This window comes from Pleurodeles waltl, chromosome 1_2, assembly GCF_031143425.1.
Source record: "Pleurodeles waltl isolate 20211129_DDA chromosome 1_2, aPleWal1.hap1.20221129, whole genome shotgun sequence".
NCBI lineage: Eukaryota > Metazoa > Chordata > Amphibia > Caudata > Salamandridae > Pleurodeles > Pleurodeles waltl.
Genome location: NC_090437.1, coordinates 571,869,718 through 571,885,770, shown reverse-complemented (window position 1 = coordinate 571,885,770; position 16,053 = coordinate 571,869,718). Strand labels below are relative to the sequence as shown.

The window sequence follows — 16,053 nt, the reverse complement described above, 5'->3', positions numbered from 1 at the left end:
TGAAAGAATATTTTGATGAGAAACATAATTCTTATGACAGAAATTTTAGCACTGAGTAACGGTCAAGAATCCGAGAAGAGTTAGAAAGGATAAGTCTAATTTTCTTTACCAGTTTTCATTGTAAAAGTCACCAAGGTGCCATTTTCCTAGAAGGCAAGGGTGGAACAGAGGGCAGCTTATCATCATTTTTGTGAAACAAGCAGACTGTATTAGTCGAAGGAGAAGAAAGGATTCTGACTCCGACTGCTGTGCTTGGTTACAAGCCAGATAATGTGGAAAACACTCAGGATTCCAATTCCCAGTTCCAGTTCGGAATGATTTTCTAAATTTGAGAAGGGAAGTTGGTTTAAGTGTGGTAAAGATACCGAGAAGGTTCAATGATTATGTGATGTATTGGTGTTTTTAAGTACAAAGCAATTTAAATGATTATGTGGTGTGTTAGGTTGATTTAAGTTTTTTAAGCATGAATTATTTGCTGTTATTAAGATTATTTATTTGTAAATTTTTGTGTTAGTTTGTTGTCAGTTGTGTAAAGGGGAAGGTGTGGTAAGTGCACTTTATGAGGCCAGGTTGGAATGCATGTTCTATCATGCATGTTCTTGCAGTGGCCGATTTGTCAGTTGCTGCTGGGATCTTGGAAGTAAAGGACGTGTTCGTGCTGCAGGCGCTTTGAGTACCAATAAAGCCCTTTTTAATATTCTTTGGGTTGGAATACTTACTTCAAACACAGAGTCAGAAGTGCAGCTTCTTTTAGTCAGCACGGTGACAGAACATAAACGGCAGTTAGAAAACGTACACTTGAAAAGTTTGAGTGTGAGCAGAGCCACGTGCTGAGGCTGGCTTAGTTCTAAAATAAGCATGAGAACAATACTTCACAATGAACACAGTGAATCATTTACAACACCAAATATAGTCAGTCACATTAGGGAACAATACTTGGCCACAAACTGTGTCCTAGCGATGTTGCTACTCACCTGGTCTCTCTGGCCAGTATGTGTATGTGCTAATTCTCAACAGCATGGCATCCATAAAAAGGTGAAACGCTAATGGCAAGACACTTTAAGATGTGCCTGCCACCTGATGTGGCAATTGTTAGCTAGTAGCTGTCAGAAGCAGGAGAAATAGTTATTAAAAAAGCTGCACAAAAACTGGGGTCCCAATGAGCTGTGTCTGTCCCTAACAATGAAGCGTGTTCTTCAGTTAGATCAAAGATGACCTGCCTGCCGACTCAATACCTCTCACAGGCTCCATCCTTATGCTGCCCAAAAGTTAGGGTTTGCTGAAAATCCTCTCCCTAATCAAACCCTCCTACTCCCTTTTTTCGAAGCTCTCACAAACAACATCCATGGGACCAAGGTACAGAGGACTACCATAATAAATGTATGTGATGCAATACAGGCGTGGCTTGTCTGAGAAGCTGGCAATTTCCAAACTGTCTTTACCTTTTTGCCAAATTCAAAATGTTTTGTACATGAGGTATGTGATTCGCTACATGTGAGAACCAGGGACAGAGATTCATACAGAAAAAGTTACATGCAAATGTGTTTGCATGCGTTCAAATATTCCTATTGCCGATTATTGCATTTAGAAATACATTTGCAACTCATTTTGAATTTTCACAGCTTTGTACATCTAATGCCATCTAACGCCAGCTCACAGGTTTTGCTGACTTATAATGCAATACAAACAAAATTACTACATGTTCAAAGCATAACCTAGAAGGATAGGAAATCACGACAAAAAAAATTCTACCTATTCACCACAAAATGTATAGCTCATAAACTGAAAATTAATCCTTTCACTTTAACAGGTCTTGCTTTATGAGTGAAATTGCTATGCTATTTCTAGCTGCTAACAAGTACTTACAGCATCAAGATGACAGTGTGATTTCACAGCAAAATTAGTTGCAGCAATAGTCTAAAAATCATAGAGGTTAGATCAGCATAACCGTCGACATGATTAGAATTAGGCAAAATTACGCATAAATGCCACGTGTATTTTAAGGGAGCTCTCAGGAGAGTCATTAACTTACCTCAACTACCTTTTCAGTAGCAGATTCCAGCTGAGAAAGCAGCTCCTGGGTCCGGTGTTTCTGTTGACTCAGCTCACTTCTATCAATTAAAGCAGATGGAGTCGGATAATAAATGTATGATTTTGTACTATATCCATAGCCTTATAAAACAGCCTACATTTTTCTTGGTTTCATTTATGTTTTGCTTCTTTATATAGTGCGAGTTTCGGTTGAGGGCATTAGAGAGCTTTTTTATAACTAGCAGTTTATATTACGCAAGAGGAAATTAAACTATTCATCCAGAACCACAGGAAGTTGAGCAGAGGTACTGGGACTCCAAACGGGTTCTCTAGTTAAAAAGTCAGCAACTATGGTCATAAGCCCACAGTGTCCTTCTATATATGACTGAGTAAATAAGGATAGCTCGGGAAGAATGTGGGACAGTATTAGAACGAAAAAAAACACAAAGTGGTTCATCTTAGTAAGAAATCGGGTTACTAGATAGAAAGGAAGGGGGTCCTTCAAAAGTAATACGTTTGCATTCTTCCTTCTGTTGGGAACCAAGTACCCTTTGTAACACTTGGCTGTCAATGTAGCGAGGCAAAGTAGTCCAAGAGCCTACTCAGAGGATCTGATGTTGGCAAGCACCACATTTCATAGGCATGCAATAAGCAACACTCAACACACCACTGACCAAGTCTTTTCACTTACGAAAGGAACAGTACTTAATGACACACAGTCCTCAATATTTGTTAGAGGTGGGGTCTCTAGTTGGCAGTCAGTTTACACCCTAAGTCAGGACCCTCCCTCTAGTCAGAATAAGGGAATCACACTCTTATGATAACTCCTGCTCATCCCCTTGGTAGCTTGGCACAAACAGACTGGCTTATCTCAGAGGCAATGTGTTAAGTATCTGTATCCACACACAGTCACACAGTGAAAACTCTACAAGTGGACACCACACCAGGTTAGAAAAACAGCTAATATTTGTAGGAAAGTAGCATCTTTCTAGCTTGGTTACCCCCTACTTAATGGACTGTTTGCCAGTGTGTTTGACTGTGTTCACTGGGACCCTGCTAACCAGGACCCAGTGATTATGCTCTCTCCTTTAAATTTGGTTACTGGTAACATTTCATCCCACAATTGGCATACTGGTGCCCCCATGTAAGCCCCTAGTATATGAACAGTTTAGAAGGCTGGCTCTCTATGTAGTGTGCAAAACTAGGCACACTGTGCCAGTGGTCCAGGCAACCACACGTTCGTTTCCAGAGGAAACAATTAGACCAGCTAATGCTCCAGTTTTTAAGATAGCTGGTCGAGCAGTTAGGCTAATCTAGGAGATGTGCTAAGCATTTGCTGTACTCACAAATCCAATCATGCACCACACACACTCAATCAATAACTCAAGATCAGAATTTATAACAATACTTCAGACTTGTATATACATTGTAAGACCAAGATCTTTAAGATACGTTAAGTACTTTTTGAGATATGACTTTTCAAAGTTTTAATAAAGTTAGTCTTTTTGTGAGTAATTACGCATCATAGGAATCAATAGGCAGTCACTTTTAAAAATGCATTAAAAAACGTATAGTTGGGTCACCAGTCTCTTCTTTTGCAGGATGGTCACAGCCTTTGGTGGGCACCTTGTGCCAGCTGGAGAGCCTTGGGAGACTCCCGGTTCTGGTGGGAGCAGCTTTGGAAAGTCTCTTGCCACAGGCACAGGGCCACCTGGAGGGGCCACTTGGAAAAGGAGCTGGATTGCAGATTTAAAGGTGGTGCTTTGGGGTCCCCTTGGGCTGTTAAGGTCGCAAGGGGTTGGGGTCCCGGGGCACACAGCAGATCCCACGGTGCAAGCTTCAGGGCGGCCAGGTGCAGTTGTTTTGGAGGTCTTGGATGCTGTGCACAAAGGGACCCTTTGGAGCTGGGGGTAAGTCTTCTTCTGGGGGTCTTGCAGGATGTTGTAGATGCTCTGGTGGGAGGTCTGGGGCGTTACTGAAGTCGCTCTACTGGGGCTTCCTTCTGGTCCAATTGCAGATCTGGGGGAGCAGTTTTTGGTGGTGCCCGACGTGCACTGACCAGTACCTGGCGTTTTGGCACAACTTGGCCACAGGATGGCGCGGTGCCACCAAACCTGGCACACTTACAGGTCTCGTCTGGGCTGTCGTTGGAGGGGGCGGTCGGGTTCGGCTGCAACTTCCGGTTGCAGAGATATCGTCCGGTCGGTGAAGTGTCCCTCACCGGTTTGCAGGTTCCTGTGGTTTCTTGAGTGGTGCCTCCACTCAGGAGGGAGATCTTGGACTATTTGCGAAGCCTGGAGGTCCTCAGGGTCTTTTGAGGTTGGTCCAGTGGTCAGCTCCTCTGCAGCAGTGATTGTCAGGACTCTGGCATAGCAAACAGGTGTCTTGGAGCCTCTTCTTGTGCAGCAGGTCCTCTGTTCTTGTCCTGTCGGGTTCTTTTGTGCTGTCTTCTTTACTTCCAGATGAATCTAATCTCTTGGTCTAGGGGGAGCCCACTAAATACTGAATTTAGTGGGAGTTTTAAGGGGAACCTGGTAGTGTCTAATGGGACACCTACCATTGGGTGGCTACACCCACCACAGTGACCACTTCCTGTGAGAAGGGTCACTTCCCTAAACCTCACTGGATGTGTATTATCCTGCCCTCCAACATGGAGGAAAATGAAATGGGGGGGCCCACTTCACCTGCAAGCCACTAGGGGTGGTGCTTGCTCAGTGAGACCTCTCCTTCTACCCTTTGTGTCTTTTTCCGCCTTTGCTCCCACCAAAAGTGGGGGTTGACAAAGGGGGAAGCCATCTGCCGCTAGCACCAGGCCTGGGGGCACAGGTTTCAAGGGTGGTAGCCCTTTGAAGCTTACCGCCAGGAAAGTGCACATTCCTGAAGGAGGGGGTGTTAGCTCCTCCACCCAGGTGGGCATTATTTTACAAACCAGAGAGCCAGGGCTCTCCCACAGGTTTGTATATTGGCTGTCTGGAAGGGGCAGGCTGGATGGAACCAGTCAGCAAATATGCCAGTTAGGTTAGCTCTTTTGCAGGGGGCATCTCTAAGGTGATCCCTGGGTACACTTAGGGTTAAATCCAATACTGGTACCAGTTTGGATTTAACATTCTGAGTTGTTTGATGCCAAACAACCCAGGGTGCAGAGTGGCCCATCATGTAGCTGGGAAATTCGTGTTTGACCAGTGTCCAGTACATGTACTTAAAATGTCCTTAAAATGGTGCACCCTGCCTTAGGGCTGTAAGGCCTACCATAGGGCTGACTTACCCATATGCAGTGTAGGGTGGAAAGGGCACACAGGGAGTGTGCCATGTCAAGTTTGCCTTTTTAGGTGTGCCCCAGTACACTCAGCCTGCACTGGCAGTGCCGGGTGCAGGGCCGTAGAGGGTGGCAGAATCAGTGCTGCTGCCCTCAGGGGCCTATTCATACTATCCCATGCCCTGTGTACTGGGGTACTCACTTACTTACGGTGATATGTAAGAGTGTAACCAATTGTGCCAAGCATCACAACAGATTTAGGTAAAGAGCTCTGGCCCAGGGAATCTGGTTAGCAGGTGCCCTGGATACTACCAACTTCTAGGACACAAAAAGTGGGGTCTAACCATGCAGAAATAGAGAATTGGGGTTCCAGGGGATCCCTATGGACTGCAGCAGTTATTCTGCCAACCATAGGGAGCCCTATGCAAAGGGTACTGCAGACTTGCCTTGGGTGCATGCACCCGTTTTCACTATAGGTCACTGCACCAGGTCACTATTAGTCACCTCTATGGTAGACCCACTTGTAATGACATTAAGTATGTTTGACCACTGACTTTGTGTTTCGCCACTGTGCATATTAGTTGTTCAATGTTCACCAGTAGCACATTACATTTTGTATTCAGTTTAGCTGCCTATTGGCTTTAACGTGGCATTAGACATTTTGTATTCAGTTTATCTGCCTATTGGCTTTATCGTGACGTTAGACATTGCAGTTGAGACACTGAAGGTGAGCTGTGTTTTTCCACATGCTAAACCAAGCTGTGTTTTTCATGATTCTCTAACCGAACACTAATCATGATAAGGAAGCGCATATTTTGTGTTTTTTTCTAGTCAGCCTTGGGAAAAACAGGCCTTGAAGACTTGGCCAACCTTCGCGCTTGTTTTCTTCCAACACTGACCTACAGTAGCCAGCATGTTTTGACTATTAGAGGGAAGGGCGTTTTAATCTACAAAATGTGTCCCCGGGCAGTAGCGAGGGGGAATTTTCCGAGACATCAGTCAGGAGCGGACGTCAGCTGCCTGACCTGTCCCGTATGGGTGGAAAATCTCTTACTCGCAGTTGAACAGGAGTCATCAACTTGCAGGCATGAGAAAGATGAAGAGCAGTGTTAGGCCCTACGGTGATGAATTTTGACTTTTATTCTTTGCTTTGAAGTTATGCTATAATAAAATCACATATATGTGCTGTGTACTTTGCAATTGAGAATCACTTTGATACATTTTTCTTTCATTGCTGTGACTATCTTTAAACGTGTGCCTCCAACCTACTAATCTCCTTTCTCAGGAACCTTGTGGTGAAGTAATAATAAATGTCTTCTTTAAACTAAGAAGTGCATTCCAGAGATTGTTTTCAGCTCGGTCATTAGTGAAAGCAAAACATTTTGGCGTAGTCGATTGCAGGATTCGAAGGGGAAAAAATGTGCAGGTACCTGGGTGTGAGGGCATCCCTGCACTAGCAGAGGTGCCCCTACAAACTTAAGACCCACTTTACTGGACTTTGTGAGTGCGGCAACGCCATTTTACACGTGTACTGGACATAGGTCACTACCTATGTCCAGCTACATAATGCTAACTCAGAATGTAGGCATGTTTGGTATCAAACATGTTGGAATCTTACCCCAATACTTTTCCAAGTATTGCTTGTATGATTCCATGCACTCTGGGGGTCCTTAAAGGACCCCCAGCATTGCTCCTGTAGGCTGAGTTTGGTGCCGTACATGCATAAACCAGTCTACACTGGTTCAGGGACCTCCAGTCCCCGCTTTGGTGTGAAACTGGACAATGGAAAGTGGCATGACCACTCCCCTGTCCATCACTACCCAGGGGTGGTGGCCAGAGCTCCTCCAGAGGGTGTCTGGGTTTTGCCATCTTGGATTCAAGGTTGCCAGGGAATTCTGGGAGCATCTAAGTGGCCAGGCCAGGCAGGTGACGTCAGAGCCCCCTCCTGATATGTAATCACCCAGCTAGGTGACCAATCCCCCTTTCAGGGTTATTTAGGGTCTCTCCTTTGCGTGGTTCCTCAGATTTGGCTTGCAAGATTCCAGCAGGATTCCTCTGCATCCCTTACTTTGACTTCTGACCAAAGAAACTGCATCTGGTCTCTCCGGGACCCAACAATCTGCAACAAAGGTGAAGACTTCACCTGCAACATTGTTTCCACAGCTCCTGGGTTAAGTCCTCCTGGGTCTTGCTGGTCCCCGGGAGCACCACTTTCCGCCAACTGCAAGTTTTGCCTGTGCCAAGGCTTGTTGGTGAAATCCAGACAAGCAAACCCGACTACAATCTTCCTTCTGGCGTGGGACATCACCTGCATCCCCCAGGAACTTGACTCTGACTCCAGGACTGCAGTGCTGACTTTCCTTCCTCAGCATCGGCCAACTCCTGCTATCCTCAGCTATTTGGGTAGGGGCTCCTGCCCCAACTGGACTCTGCTGTGTCTTCTGGATTTGGTCCCCTCTTTCCGCAGGTCTTCCTCTTAAGGAATCCACTGTTGGTTTCTTGCAGTCATCTCTGGGTTTTGCAATCGTTCTTTTCTTCTAAGTGGGTGTTTTCGGGAAATTCTAGTAATTTACTCCTGCTTTCCTGGTCGTTGGGGGGTGTTGTGGTACTTACCTCTGTCCTGGTACTCCCAGCACCCCTCTACACACTCCACTTAGCTAGGTGGGGATGACACTCTTGCATTCCATTTCTTTAGTATATGGTTTGTGCTCTCTCTAGGGCCACTATTCTCTAGCATGTTTTACATTGCTTTGCACTGTTTTCTAACTGTTCTTATACCTATTTCTGACAACTAGCGTATATAACTTGTGTATTACTTACCTCCTAAGGGAGTATTGCCTCTACAGTATTTTTGGTGCTGTGTTACCATAATAAAGTACCTTTATTTTTGTAACACTGTTTGGTTTCTTTCATGTGTATAAGTGCTGTGTGACTACAGTGGTATTGCATGAGTTTTGCATGTCTCCTAGATAAACCTTGGCTGCTCATCCACAGCTACCTCTAGAGAGCCTGGCTTGTAGATATTGCCTATACTTCCCTAATAGGGGATACCTGGACCTGGTATAAGGTTTACGTACCTTAGGTACCCACCACACACCAGGCCAGCTTCCGACAATAGTTATCTAACTAAAACAAGACCAAAACTACAAAAATCCAACATACACAAATATATGAATGATTAAAGATTAACTCCCAATAATACGCTTAGAATCACACCAGTTTCAACTGCTACTATCACAGCGTAGTGACAGAGTTGTTCCCAACAGTCCAACGCCACTCGTGAGGGAGTGCGGTGCCAGTCACGGAGTCACACGAACCCCAAATACATTACCTTTGAAAGGAGGCAGAGTCAAAGACGTGCACAGAGTGGGGGTGGTGAGGCGGTGGTGGAGCTGGTGCGGCATCAGTTCCTTACGATCCGGTGATGTCGAAGAGTCCAGCAGATCAAGACACAATGGGGCGACCTCTCAGGGTCGCGGTCACACCACAGGGCCACAGACGCCACGGCTGAGTCGGGTGTCACAGGCGTTTGTGGCACAGCACTCAGGACTCGTGATGTTGTGGAACTTCAGAGGTGCTGCTACGGTGTCAGGCGTGTGGTGTCAGTCTTCGCATTTCAGTGGGGACCCTGGCTTCAGGTGCAGGCAGCAGCGCAGAGTCGGGCAATCGCTCCCGTTTTGGAGCTGTCCTGAGTAGATGGGCCTGCCTATTCTCGTTTTATGTCAGATTTCACTCCCGAGGGCTCAGGAACTGGAGCAGGCACCTCTTGTCAAGTCAAGGTCCTCAGCAGGAGAACCCAGAGCTGGACCCAGAGGCTGGCAGGTGAAGTATTTGATGTCCCTGAGACTTCCTTACAAGAGGCAAGCTCAGTCCAAGTCCTTGGAGAAACTTCACAAGCAGGATACACATCAAGGTACAGTCTTAGTCCTGTCCAAAGTAGATGCAGCAACTTCAGGCCAACCCAACAAAGCACACACAGCAAAGGGGCAGTACTCATCCTCACAGCTTTTAGCTCTTCTCCTTGGCAGAGTGGCCTCTTGATCCAGAAATGTACTAAAAGTCTGGGGTTCTGGTTCCAGTACCTATATTAATTTCTGCCTTTGAAGTACATAAACGTCAGAGGAAAGTCTTTGTAGTGCACACAACCCTGCATTTCCTGCCCTGGTCTCAGAAACACTCTAGGGGGTTAGAGACTGTATTGTGGAAGGACAGGTACAGCCCTATTCAGGTGCAAGTGTCAGCTCCTCTCACCAGTTTAGCCCAGGATGACTGATCAGGATATGCAGGGCACACCTCAGCTCCCTTTGTGTAACTGTCTAGAGTCAATTCACAACCAGCCCACCTGTCATCCTGACACAGACTTGGAGTTCACAGCCAGGCAAAGGCACAGAATGGTTAAGCAAGAAAACGCCCACTTTCTAAAAGTTTTTAAATTGTGTGTTCAGAGACCCCAAACTCCATAACTCTATCTGCTTCCAATGGGAAAGTATGTTTGAGAGATATTTCAAGGCAATCCCCATATTAACCTCTGGGAGGGATAGGCCTTGCAATAGTGAAAAACAAATTGGGCAGTATTTCACTATCAAGACATGTAAAACACACCAGTACATGTCCTACCTTTTAAATACAGTGCACTCTGCCCAGGGGGCTACCTGAGGTTTACCTTAGGGTTGTCTTACATGTACTAAAAGGGAAGGTTTGGGCCTGGCAAGTGGGTGCACTTGCCAGGTTGACATGGCAGTTTAAAACTGTACACACATACACTACAATGGCAGGTCTGAGACATGTTTACAGGGCTACTCATGTGGGTGGCACAATCAATGTTACTAATAGCATTTGATTTACAGGCCCTGGGTACACATGGTGAACTATACTGGGGACCTATTAGTAAATCAAATATGCCAACCATTGATAACCAATAACAATCCTAATTTCCACAGGGATCACTTAAGCAGTGGTAAAGTGCCAAGAGTATAAAAAGCAGCAAAAATGAATTCCAGCACACAGTCGAAAATACAGGAGGCAGAGGCAAAATGACAGGAGAAACCATGCCAAGGATACCAGGTCTAAAAATACTATACATCAATTTACAAATATACACGAGCTGGCAGATGGAAATACTCCCCAGCAAGCCCTGAATGCTAAAACCACAATACCTCCCAACCGCCACATAGGCCAGACACAATATAATGGGGTGTAGTTATCAAAGGTCAGGCTTACAGGTTTGTTCAGGGATGCGCCACCGCAATTAAGACAGAAATATTTCATCAGAATCAATGCAATTAATATCAAGACCTCCAAGGATGGCATAGTCTTACAATGACATTCATTAATATATGTAATGATTTACTATTAACATTGTTATTGCCAATATAACATTTACCATTCAATAGTGTGTGTGTCTGTGTGTGTGTCTCTTTATACTTTTACACATGCTGTAAAGCAGACTCAGTACTTCACAACAAAGGTCCCTGCAACCCAAAGACTAAGGTTACATGTTCCAGCTCCAGAAATACTTAAAGTAGTTAATAGTCATAAGGTGCATCCCCCGGGAATCATAGGGTACAAACCAGATTTTAACGTGAAAGTTCCTGTGGGGACTGCTGCCCTCCTGGGAACCAACAGAACAAGGTAGAATCACTGGTGGTTCCCCTCTTCCTTCCGATGTACCAAGAAAACATTGTGCACATTTCACAGGTCCTTCCAAGGCCTTTCCCTGTTTCATAATTAAGAAATGAGTTACTTACCTGTAACTAAAGCTCTCCAGTGTTGGTATATTTCATAGATTTGAATGCTCAAATTATTCCTATTGGTCAGCGTGGGAACCCCCAATAACCTTAAATAGCAGTAAATAATGTTAAAATGGCAACAGGGCTCAACAACAATGTTTGGTTAGTAAGACAGTCACATCATTTGAAACAACCCAAACTTCCACCAAGGAGATGGAGGTACTAGGCTTTCCTACTCACCTTAGAGATCAACGTAGCTCAGATTTCAAAGGACAAAGAGTGAGTACAGTATATAATAAATGAGCCTATTACTGGGGAGGAGGGTGTTACTATATGTGAGATATCAACACTGGAGAATTGGAGTTACGGATAAGTAACTAATTCCTTCACCATTGCTTCTTTCATAGATTCAAATGCTTGAATCAGAACACAAGGCAGTATATAACAATATGAATGAAGCGGGAAACATGCTCACCTTTAATAAATCTTTTGAAAACCTAGAAGAGGGGATCTTACACAGATTATTGACCGGCATTCATGTTCTCTCTGTTGGTGTCAGTCAACCCATACTGACAGTTCTGAATCACAAAAAGAGAAGGATGGGGCACATTTTGCAAGCTCACACAAAACAACCTTCAGTATTTTTTTCTTTATATGAAAAAACTTGACCAACACATGTTTTGTGTGCCAATCACTTCTTCAGGGCCACCTAATGAAGTGTCTGGCACACACTTGTTAAACTTGTTTCAGAGTTTACTCTCTACTGTGTACAAAGGACAGTTCCTTATCAGATTATTTTAATATTCTGTTTGTGATAGAATGTATCTGTCATAATGCCGATCGTATTTTCATTATACGCAAAAGTTTATTAAGTGTGCCGGACATATAATTATGCAGCCATGAAGAAGCGACGGACTTGTGAAACACATGTTGGGCCAGTCTTTTCAGGGTTAGTGAAATGGGTTTCTGAGGACTAACTGTCCCACTGCCGAGTCAGCTGCTACATTCATGCTCCCTCAGTACTCCTTTGTGAACATGTGCCTGCTCCTCTAGATAGCTGCATGGCAGATGTCTTGCAAAGTCACATCAGCATATAGCGTTGCAGTTGTTGCCATGCTGATGGTGGAACATGCCCTCACTCATCCCTGGACCTGGTTGTAGCAGGTTATGCAGTCTGACATCCAACAAACTATTCAATGTTGGGAAAGGAGTCAACATATCCTTGAATTGCCAAAGGATACAAATATTTGGACAGAGTAATGAATGTCTTTCCTCTGGTCTATGTAAAATCAAGGACATCAAGCAAGTGAAATTACTTTTCTGCTGACGTTGTGGGATTTTGAGAAAAAGGAGCACAGCATGACAAACTCATGCAGGAGAAGGTCAGTTGAGAACTTGCATATGAAATTAGTATTGTTCCACAAGATGACTGTACTTAGTAAAGCAGGGAAAGGGTTCTTTCACAGTAAATGCTTGCATCTCTCCTACTTCTCGTGCTGACGTAAACACCAAAAGAATGGCTGTCTTCCAGGAAATGATCATTAGATGAACTCTGTGGCTCCGCTCAAATGAAGGTATCATACATCAGCTATAATGCTATGTGTATTTGACCACCAATGCCATCTTGACCACTGACTCCATTTTGTGCTTAGCTTCAGGTGCCATCACAGCAGCAGTGCAGGGTTTTTCCACACCGAGCTTTCTACACCAGCACAGGGATACATCTTGCTGGAACACAATATGGGGGGATGAGGAAGGTAGACATTATTAGAGAGCCTCAGGCTGGGAATGCTTTCATCAAGGAAAAGTACAGCTCTGTCTCTGGAATGCGCATCGGGGCAGGGCTCGTTCCTTTTTGTGTTTTTGACACAGTCAGCACTTGAATTTCATAACCGAAGGGACGGGCATTACTAGAATCTTCCTCTTGGGTTAGTTTAAGGTATATAAGCTGGGGAAACTTGGCACTGAGGAAGGAGCTCACCTGAAAGTGGACACACTGTTCAGGGAAAATCCCATTTTGGTGACGCCTCCTGCCTTAGCCGTTCAGGGTTCCTCGGCTTGATGCTGGCAAGGACGATGGATTCAACCCGTATGGTGATGCATTTTAATTCTTAATTAATTAGCTTGAAAACATATTTTTTTATATACACACACATGTACATATCTACAAGGACTCCTGCCCCAGTACACAACCTTCACTTCCGGGCAAATCCAGAAAAACTGCACAATCCAGTACAGAGACTTGCTATTAAAAGGGTTTTCTTTATTCCATAATTATAAAGTGCAAAATGAGAGGTGCTACATAAAGAGACCTGGCCGACGCGTTTGGCCAAAAGCCTTCGACTGGGCCATCCCATGGTGCAGTGCAACACAGCAATTTAAAGGAACATACTCCATTTTCTTTCTTTTTTTTTTTTTATTTTTTTTTTACCTTTTCTAGTATAGCCACACCATTAAATAACAGTGCATACACACCTAACGTATAACAGAAAATATTAACATCTTTGCTTTATATAATTTTTCTCATTTGGTCAATGTCTTCCATAACCAGGCTTGGCCATCAACTGGGTTGTCATCGAAATTGAAGAGGCATATCCCAAAAGTGACAATGGTAGTGTTGTTGACAAAAACTGTTTTTTTCTTTGTCGTCAATAATGATGACCTAAGTCACCTGCAGGGCCTGGAGTTCAGCCAGGACATCAAGGGAGCTGGATTTTCACACAGGGCTTTGGCAGTTGGTGACAAAGGAAATGTCTCCCTAGTTTAAAAAAAAATTGAGATTTCCAACGAAATCACCCCAAAAGCAACTTGCAGTGCACTGGATGCTGAAGATAAGAATGGCTAAGCTTAAGGACGGACCAGAAAGTATCATAAGTTCAGTGAAAGACTAAAGCAGAGCTATTCTCAGGACTCCCTCACACATGACATGACAGTAGGAGAGCTTAGCATTTCCACCTCATTGCCTGAAAATAGAGTTGCTTCAAATGAGGTGGATGCCCAACTAACCAAACATGGCTGTTGAAGTCTAAGGCCATTTTAACACTGCTTGCTGCTATTTAAAGTTACTGGGCAGTCCCAGCCTGACAACGCAGAATGATTCAAACATGTGAATATATCAAAGATTCCAGTGCTAGAGAAGAAAAGAACATGTGCTCATCCTCTTAGTTTTTCCCAGATCGGGTGTGTGACTTCAAGCAGGCACTGGAGACACTCCGTCATGTGAGGGAATGCAAGCAAGGGAACCCAGGCCCCTGTGGTACCTGTTGGCTTCCACTACATGCATCACTGCTCCTGTGTACATTTGCAGGAGCAGGCTCATTTCTTACTCCCCCGGTTGCGTGTGATCACATCCAGTGATGCTACCAGGGCTTTGGCCTGTCTGGGCAGTTTCTGACCAGTGCACCACCACTGCACCTGTCTTTGGGGCAAGGAGGATCCCCTGAGACTACTTATATTAGAGGAAATGCCACAGGCACCCCCTTCCTTTGGGCAAGCTTCTACCCAGGGCCTGGACCTCCCTAGGAAGTTGTAAATTTTCACTATGAGGACGCCACACGTCTGAGCTTGCTAACCACACTTCTCCCTCTAAAGTTCAATGCAAAAGGCCTTAACAAACAGTGGGTTATATGGCCCTGGTGGGCTGATTTGTACTCAGTAAATTGCATTTTACCCATGGCACTCATCAGCCACCAGGAGTGTTTATATATGGCCTCTAAAACATAATTTTCTTCAGGAGCTTGAGTTTTCACTACTCTTCCTCTGATGTGGGATCGCTAAGGGCCTGCCTCCTGCCCATCACCTCCACAGCCAGGACCTGCCCTCTCTGCCTGGGCTCCTGGTTCCCTCTATTGCCCGGAATCTTGTTTATCAGCCCCCGCAGTAATCCAGCAGATTACCATCCCTGCCTGCACTCCCCTGGACCCAGACCTTCTTAGCCACTTGCAGGACACCTGTGTGTCAGGAGGAATCTGGGGTCAACCACTTTTGGGGGACTCCCACCAGCAGGACAAGTCCAAAGAAGCAGCAGAAGAACTATCAAGGACACCCGTAGCAGGTTCATAACACTACTGTCCCATAGCCTAGCGTGAGTGTGGGACGGGGCAGTCCCTGGCTGCCAGCTAAAGTCAGAAGCTCTTCAATCCCCCTTTCCATTGGGAGCCAGACATTTGTGAGTCTACCTCTGCAGTAAGAGTCTTTAGTCCTTGAGCCCAATTCAGCAGGAGTCAGAATTCTTCTTCCTTTGAACTGGGCATTGTTCTGTTGTAGCTTTTCCAGGGCCAGAATGTCCTCAAATGTTTCTAGTGCAGAGGTTTTTCTGTGGGGATGGAAAGTTCCATAAGGTAGGCCACTCTGACCAATCTCTATGTGATACAACATCACGCTATCCATGTCCTTAGCATCTTGCACAGCATTTTGGGACTTTACAAGATAGTTACTTCAAGTGTTCTGTTGATGGAGCTCTCTGAGAGCCTTAGCCATGCCCATAATGCCACAGCAGCTGATGCCTTCCCCTAAAACTTCAAGAGGGACCCTTCTGCGTTTGTCTCCAGAGGTTTGGCTACCTTCTTTTGTTTCTGTCGGGATGAGCTTTCCTGGGCAGGGGTTAGTCTAAGAAATAATTCATATATACCGATTCTGTTCCCACCATTTCCCCTACCAAGGGCATACCTAATCACTGTCATTGGCCCTATTGTGCAGGGAAGCCTTTGATCTACCTGCTGGTCAGCAGAGTAATTAACTTGGAACAGCAGGGTGAGTCAAAGCCAGAGTCCAATTATGCAGCTGGTTCAAACAATAAGGGATAACTGGATGTAGCAGAAGGAGTGCAGATATGTGAAAATTTATGTAATATGTGCACTCAGGATATTTATTTACCTGGGCATTCATGAATCAAGTGCCTCTCTAGGCCCAACTAATGCAAGCCTGCAGTTTAGTGCAGCTTTCGTCCATAATACACAATACAGTCTGGCACTCCATATACCTTAGTGAAGAACTACAGATTTACAATTTACACTTTGACTAGCACAGGCCATTACC

General features: G+C 44.9%; 1 protein-coding gene across 5 annotated transcripts in view; it reads right to left on the bottom strand.

The window, feature by feature from the left end:
- SCLT1 (sodium channel and clathrin linker 1) overlaps nt 1–16,053 on the bottom strand; it is a 419,430-nt gene that overhangs the window by 34,751 nt on the left and 368,626 nt on the right. For 3 of the 5 annotated variants that reach the window (XM_069242151.1, XM_069242154.1, XM_069242146.1), the window contains 2 exons: nt 2,033–2,111; nt 1,867–1,917 (listed from right to left, as the gene is read on the bottom strand). In XM_069242151.1, coding sequence (XP_069098252.1) covers nt 1,867–1,917; nt 2,033–2,111 — 130 coding nt within the window. The remainder of the gene's footprint in view (nt 1–1,866; nt 1,918–2,032; nt 2,112–16,053) is intronic. The other 2 variants (XM_069242161.1, XM_069242157.1) reach the window with 1 other exon arrangement.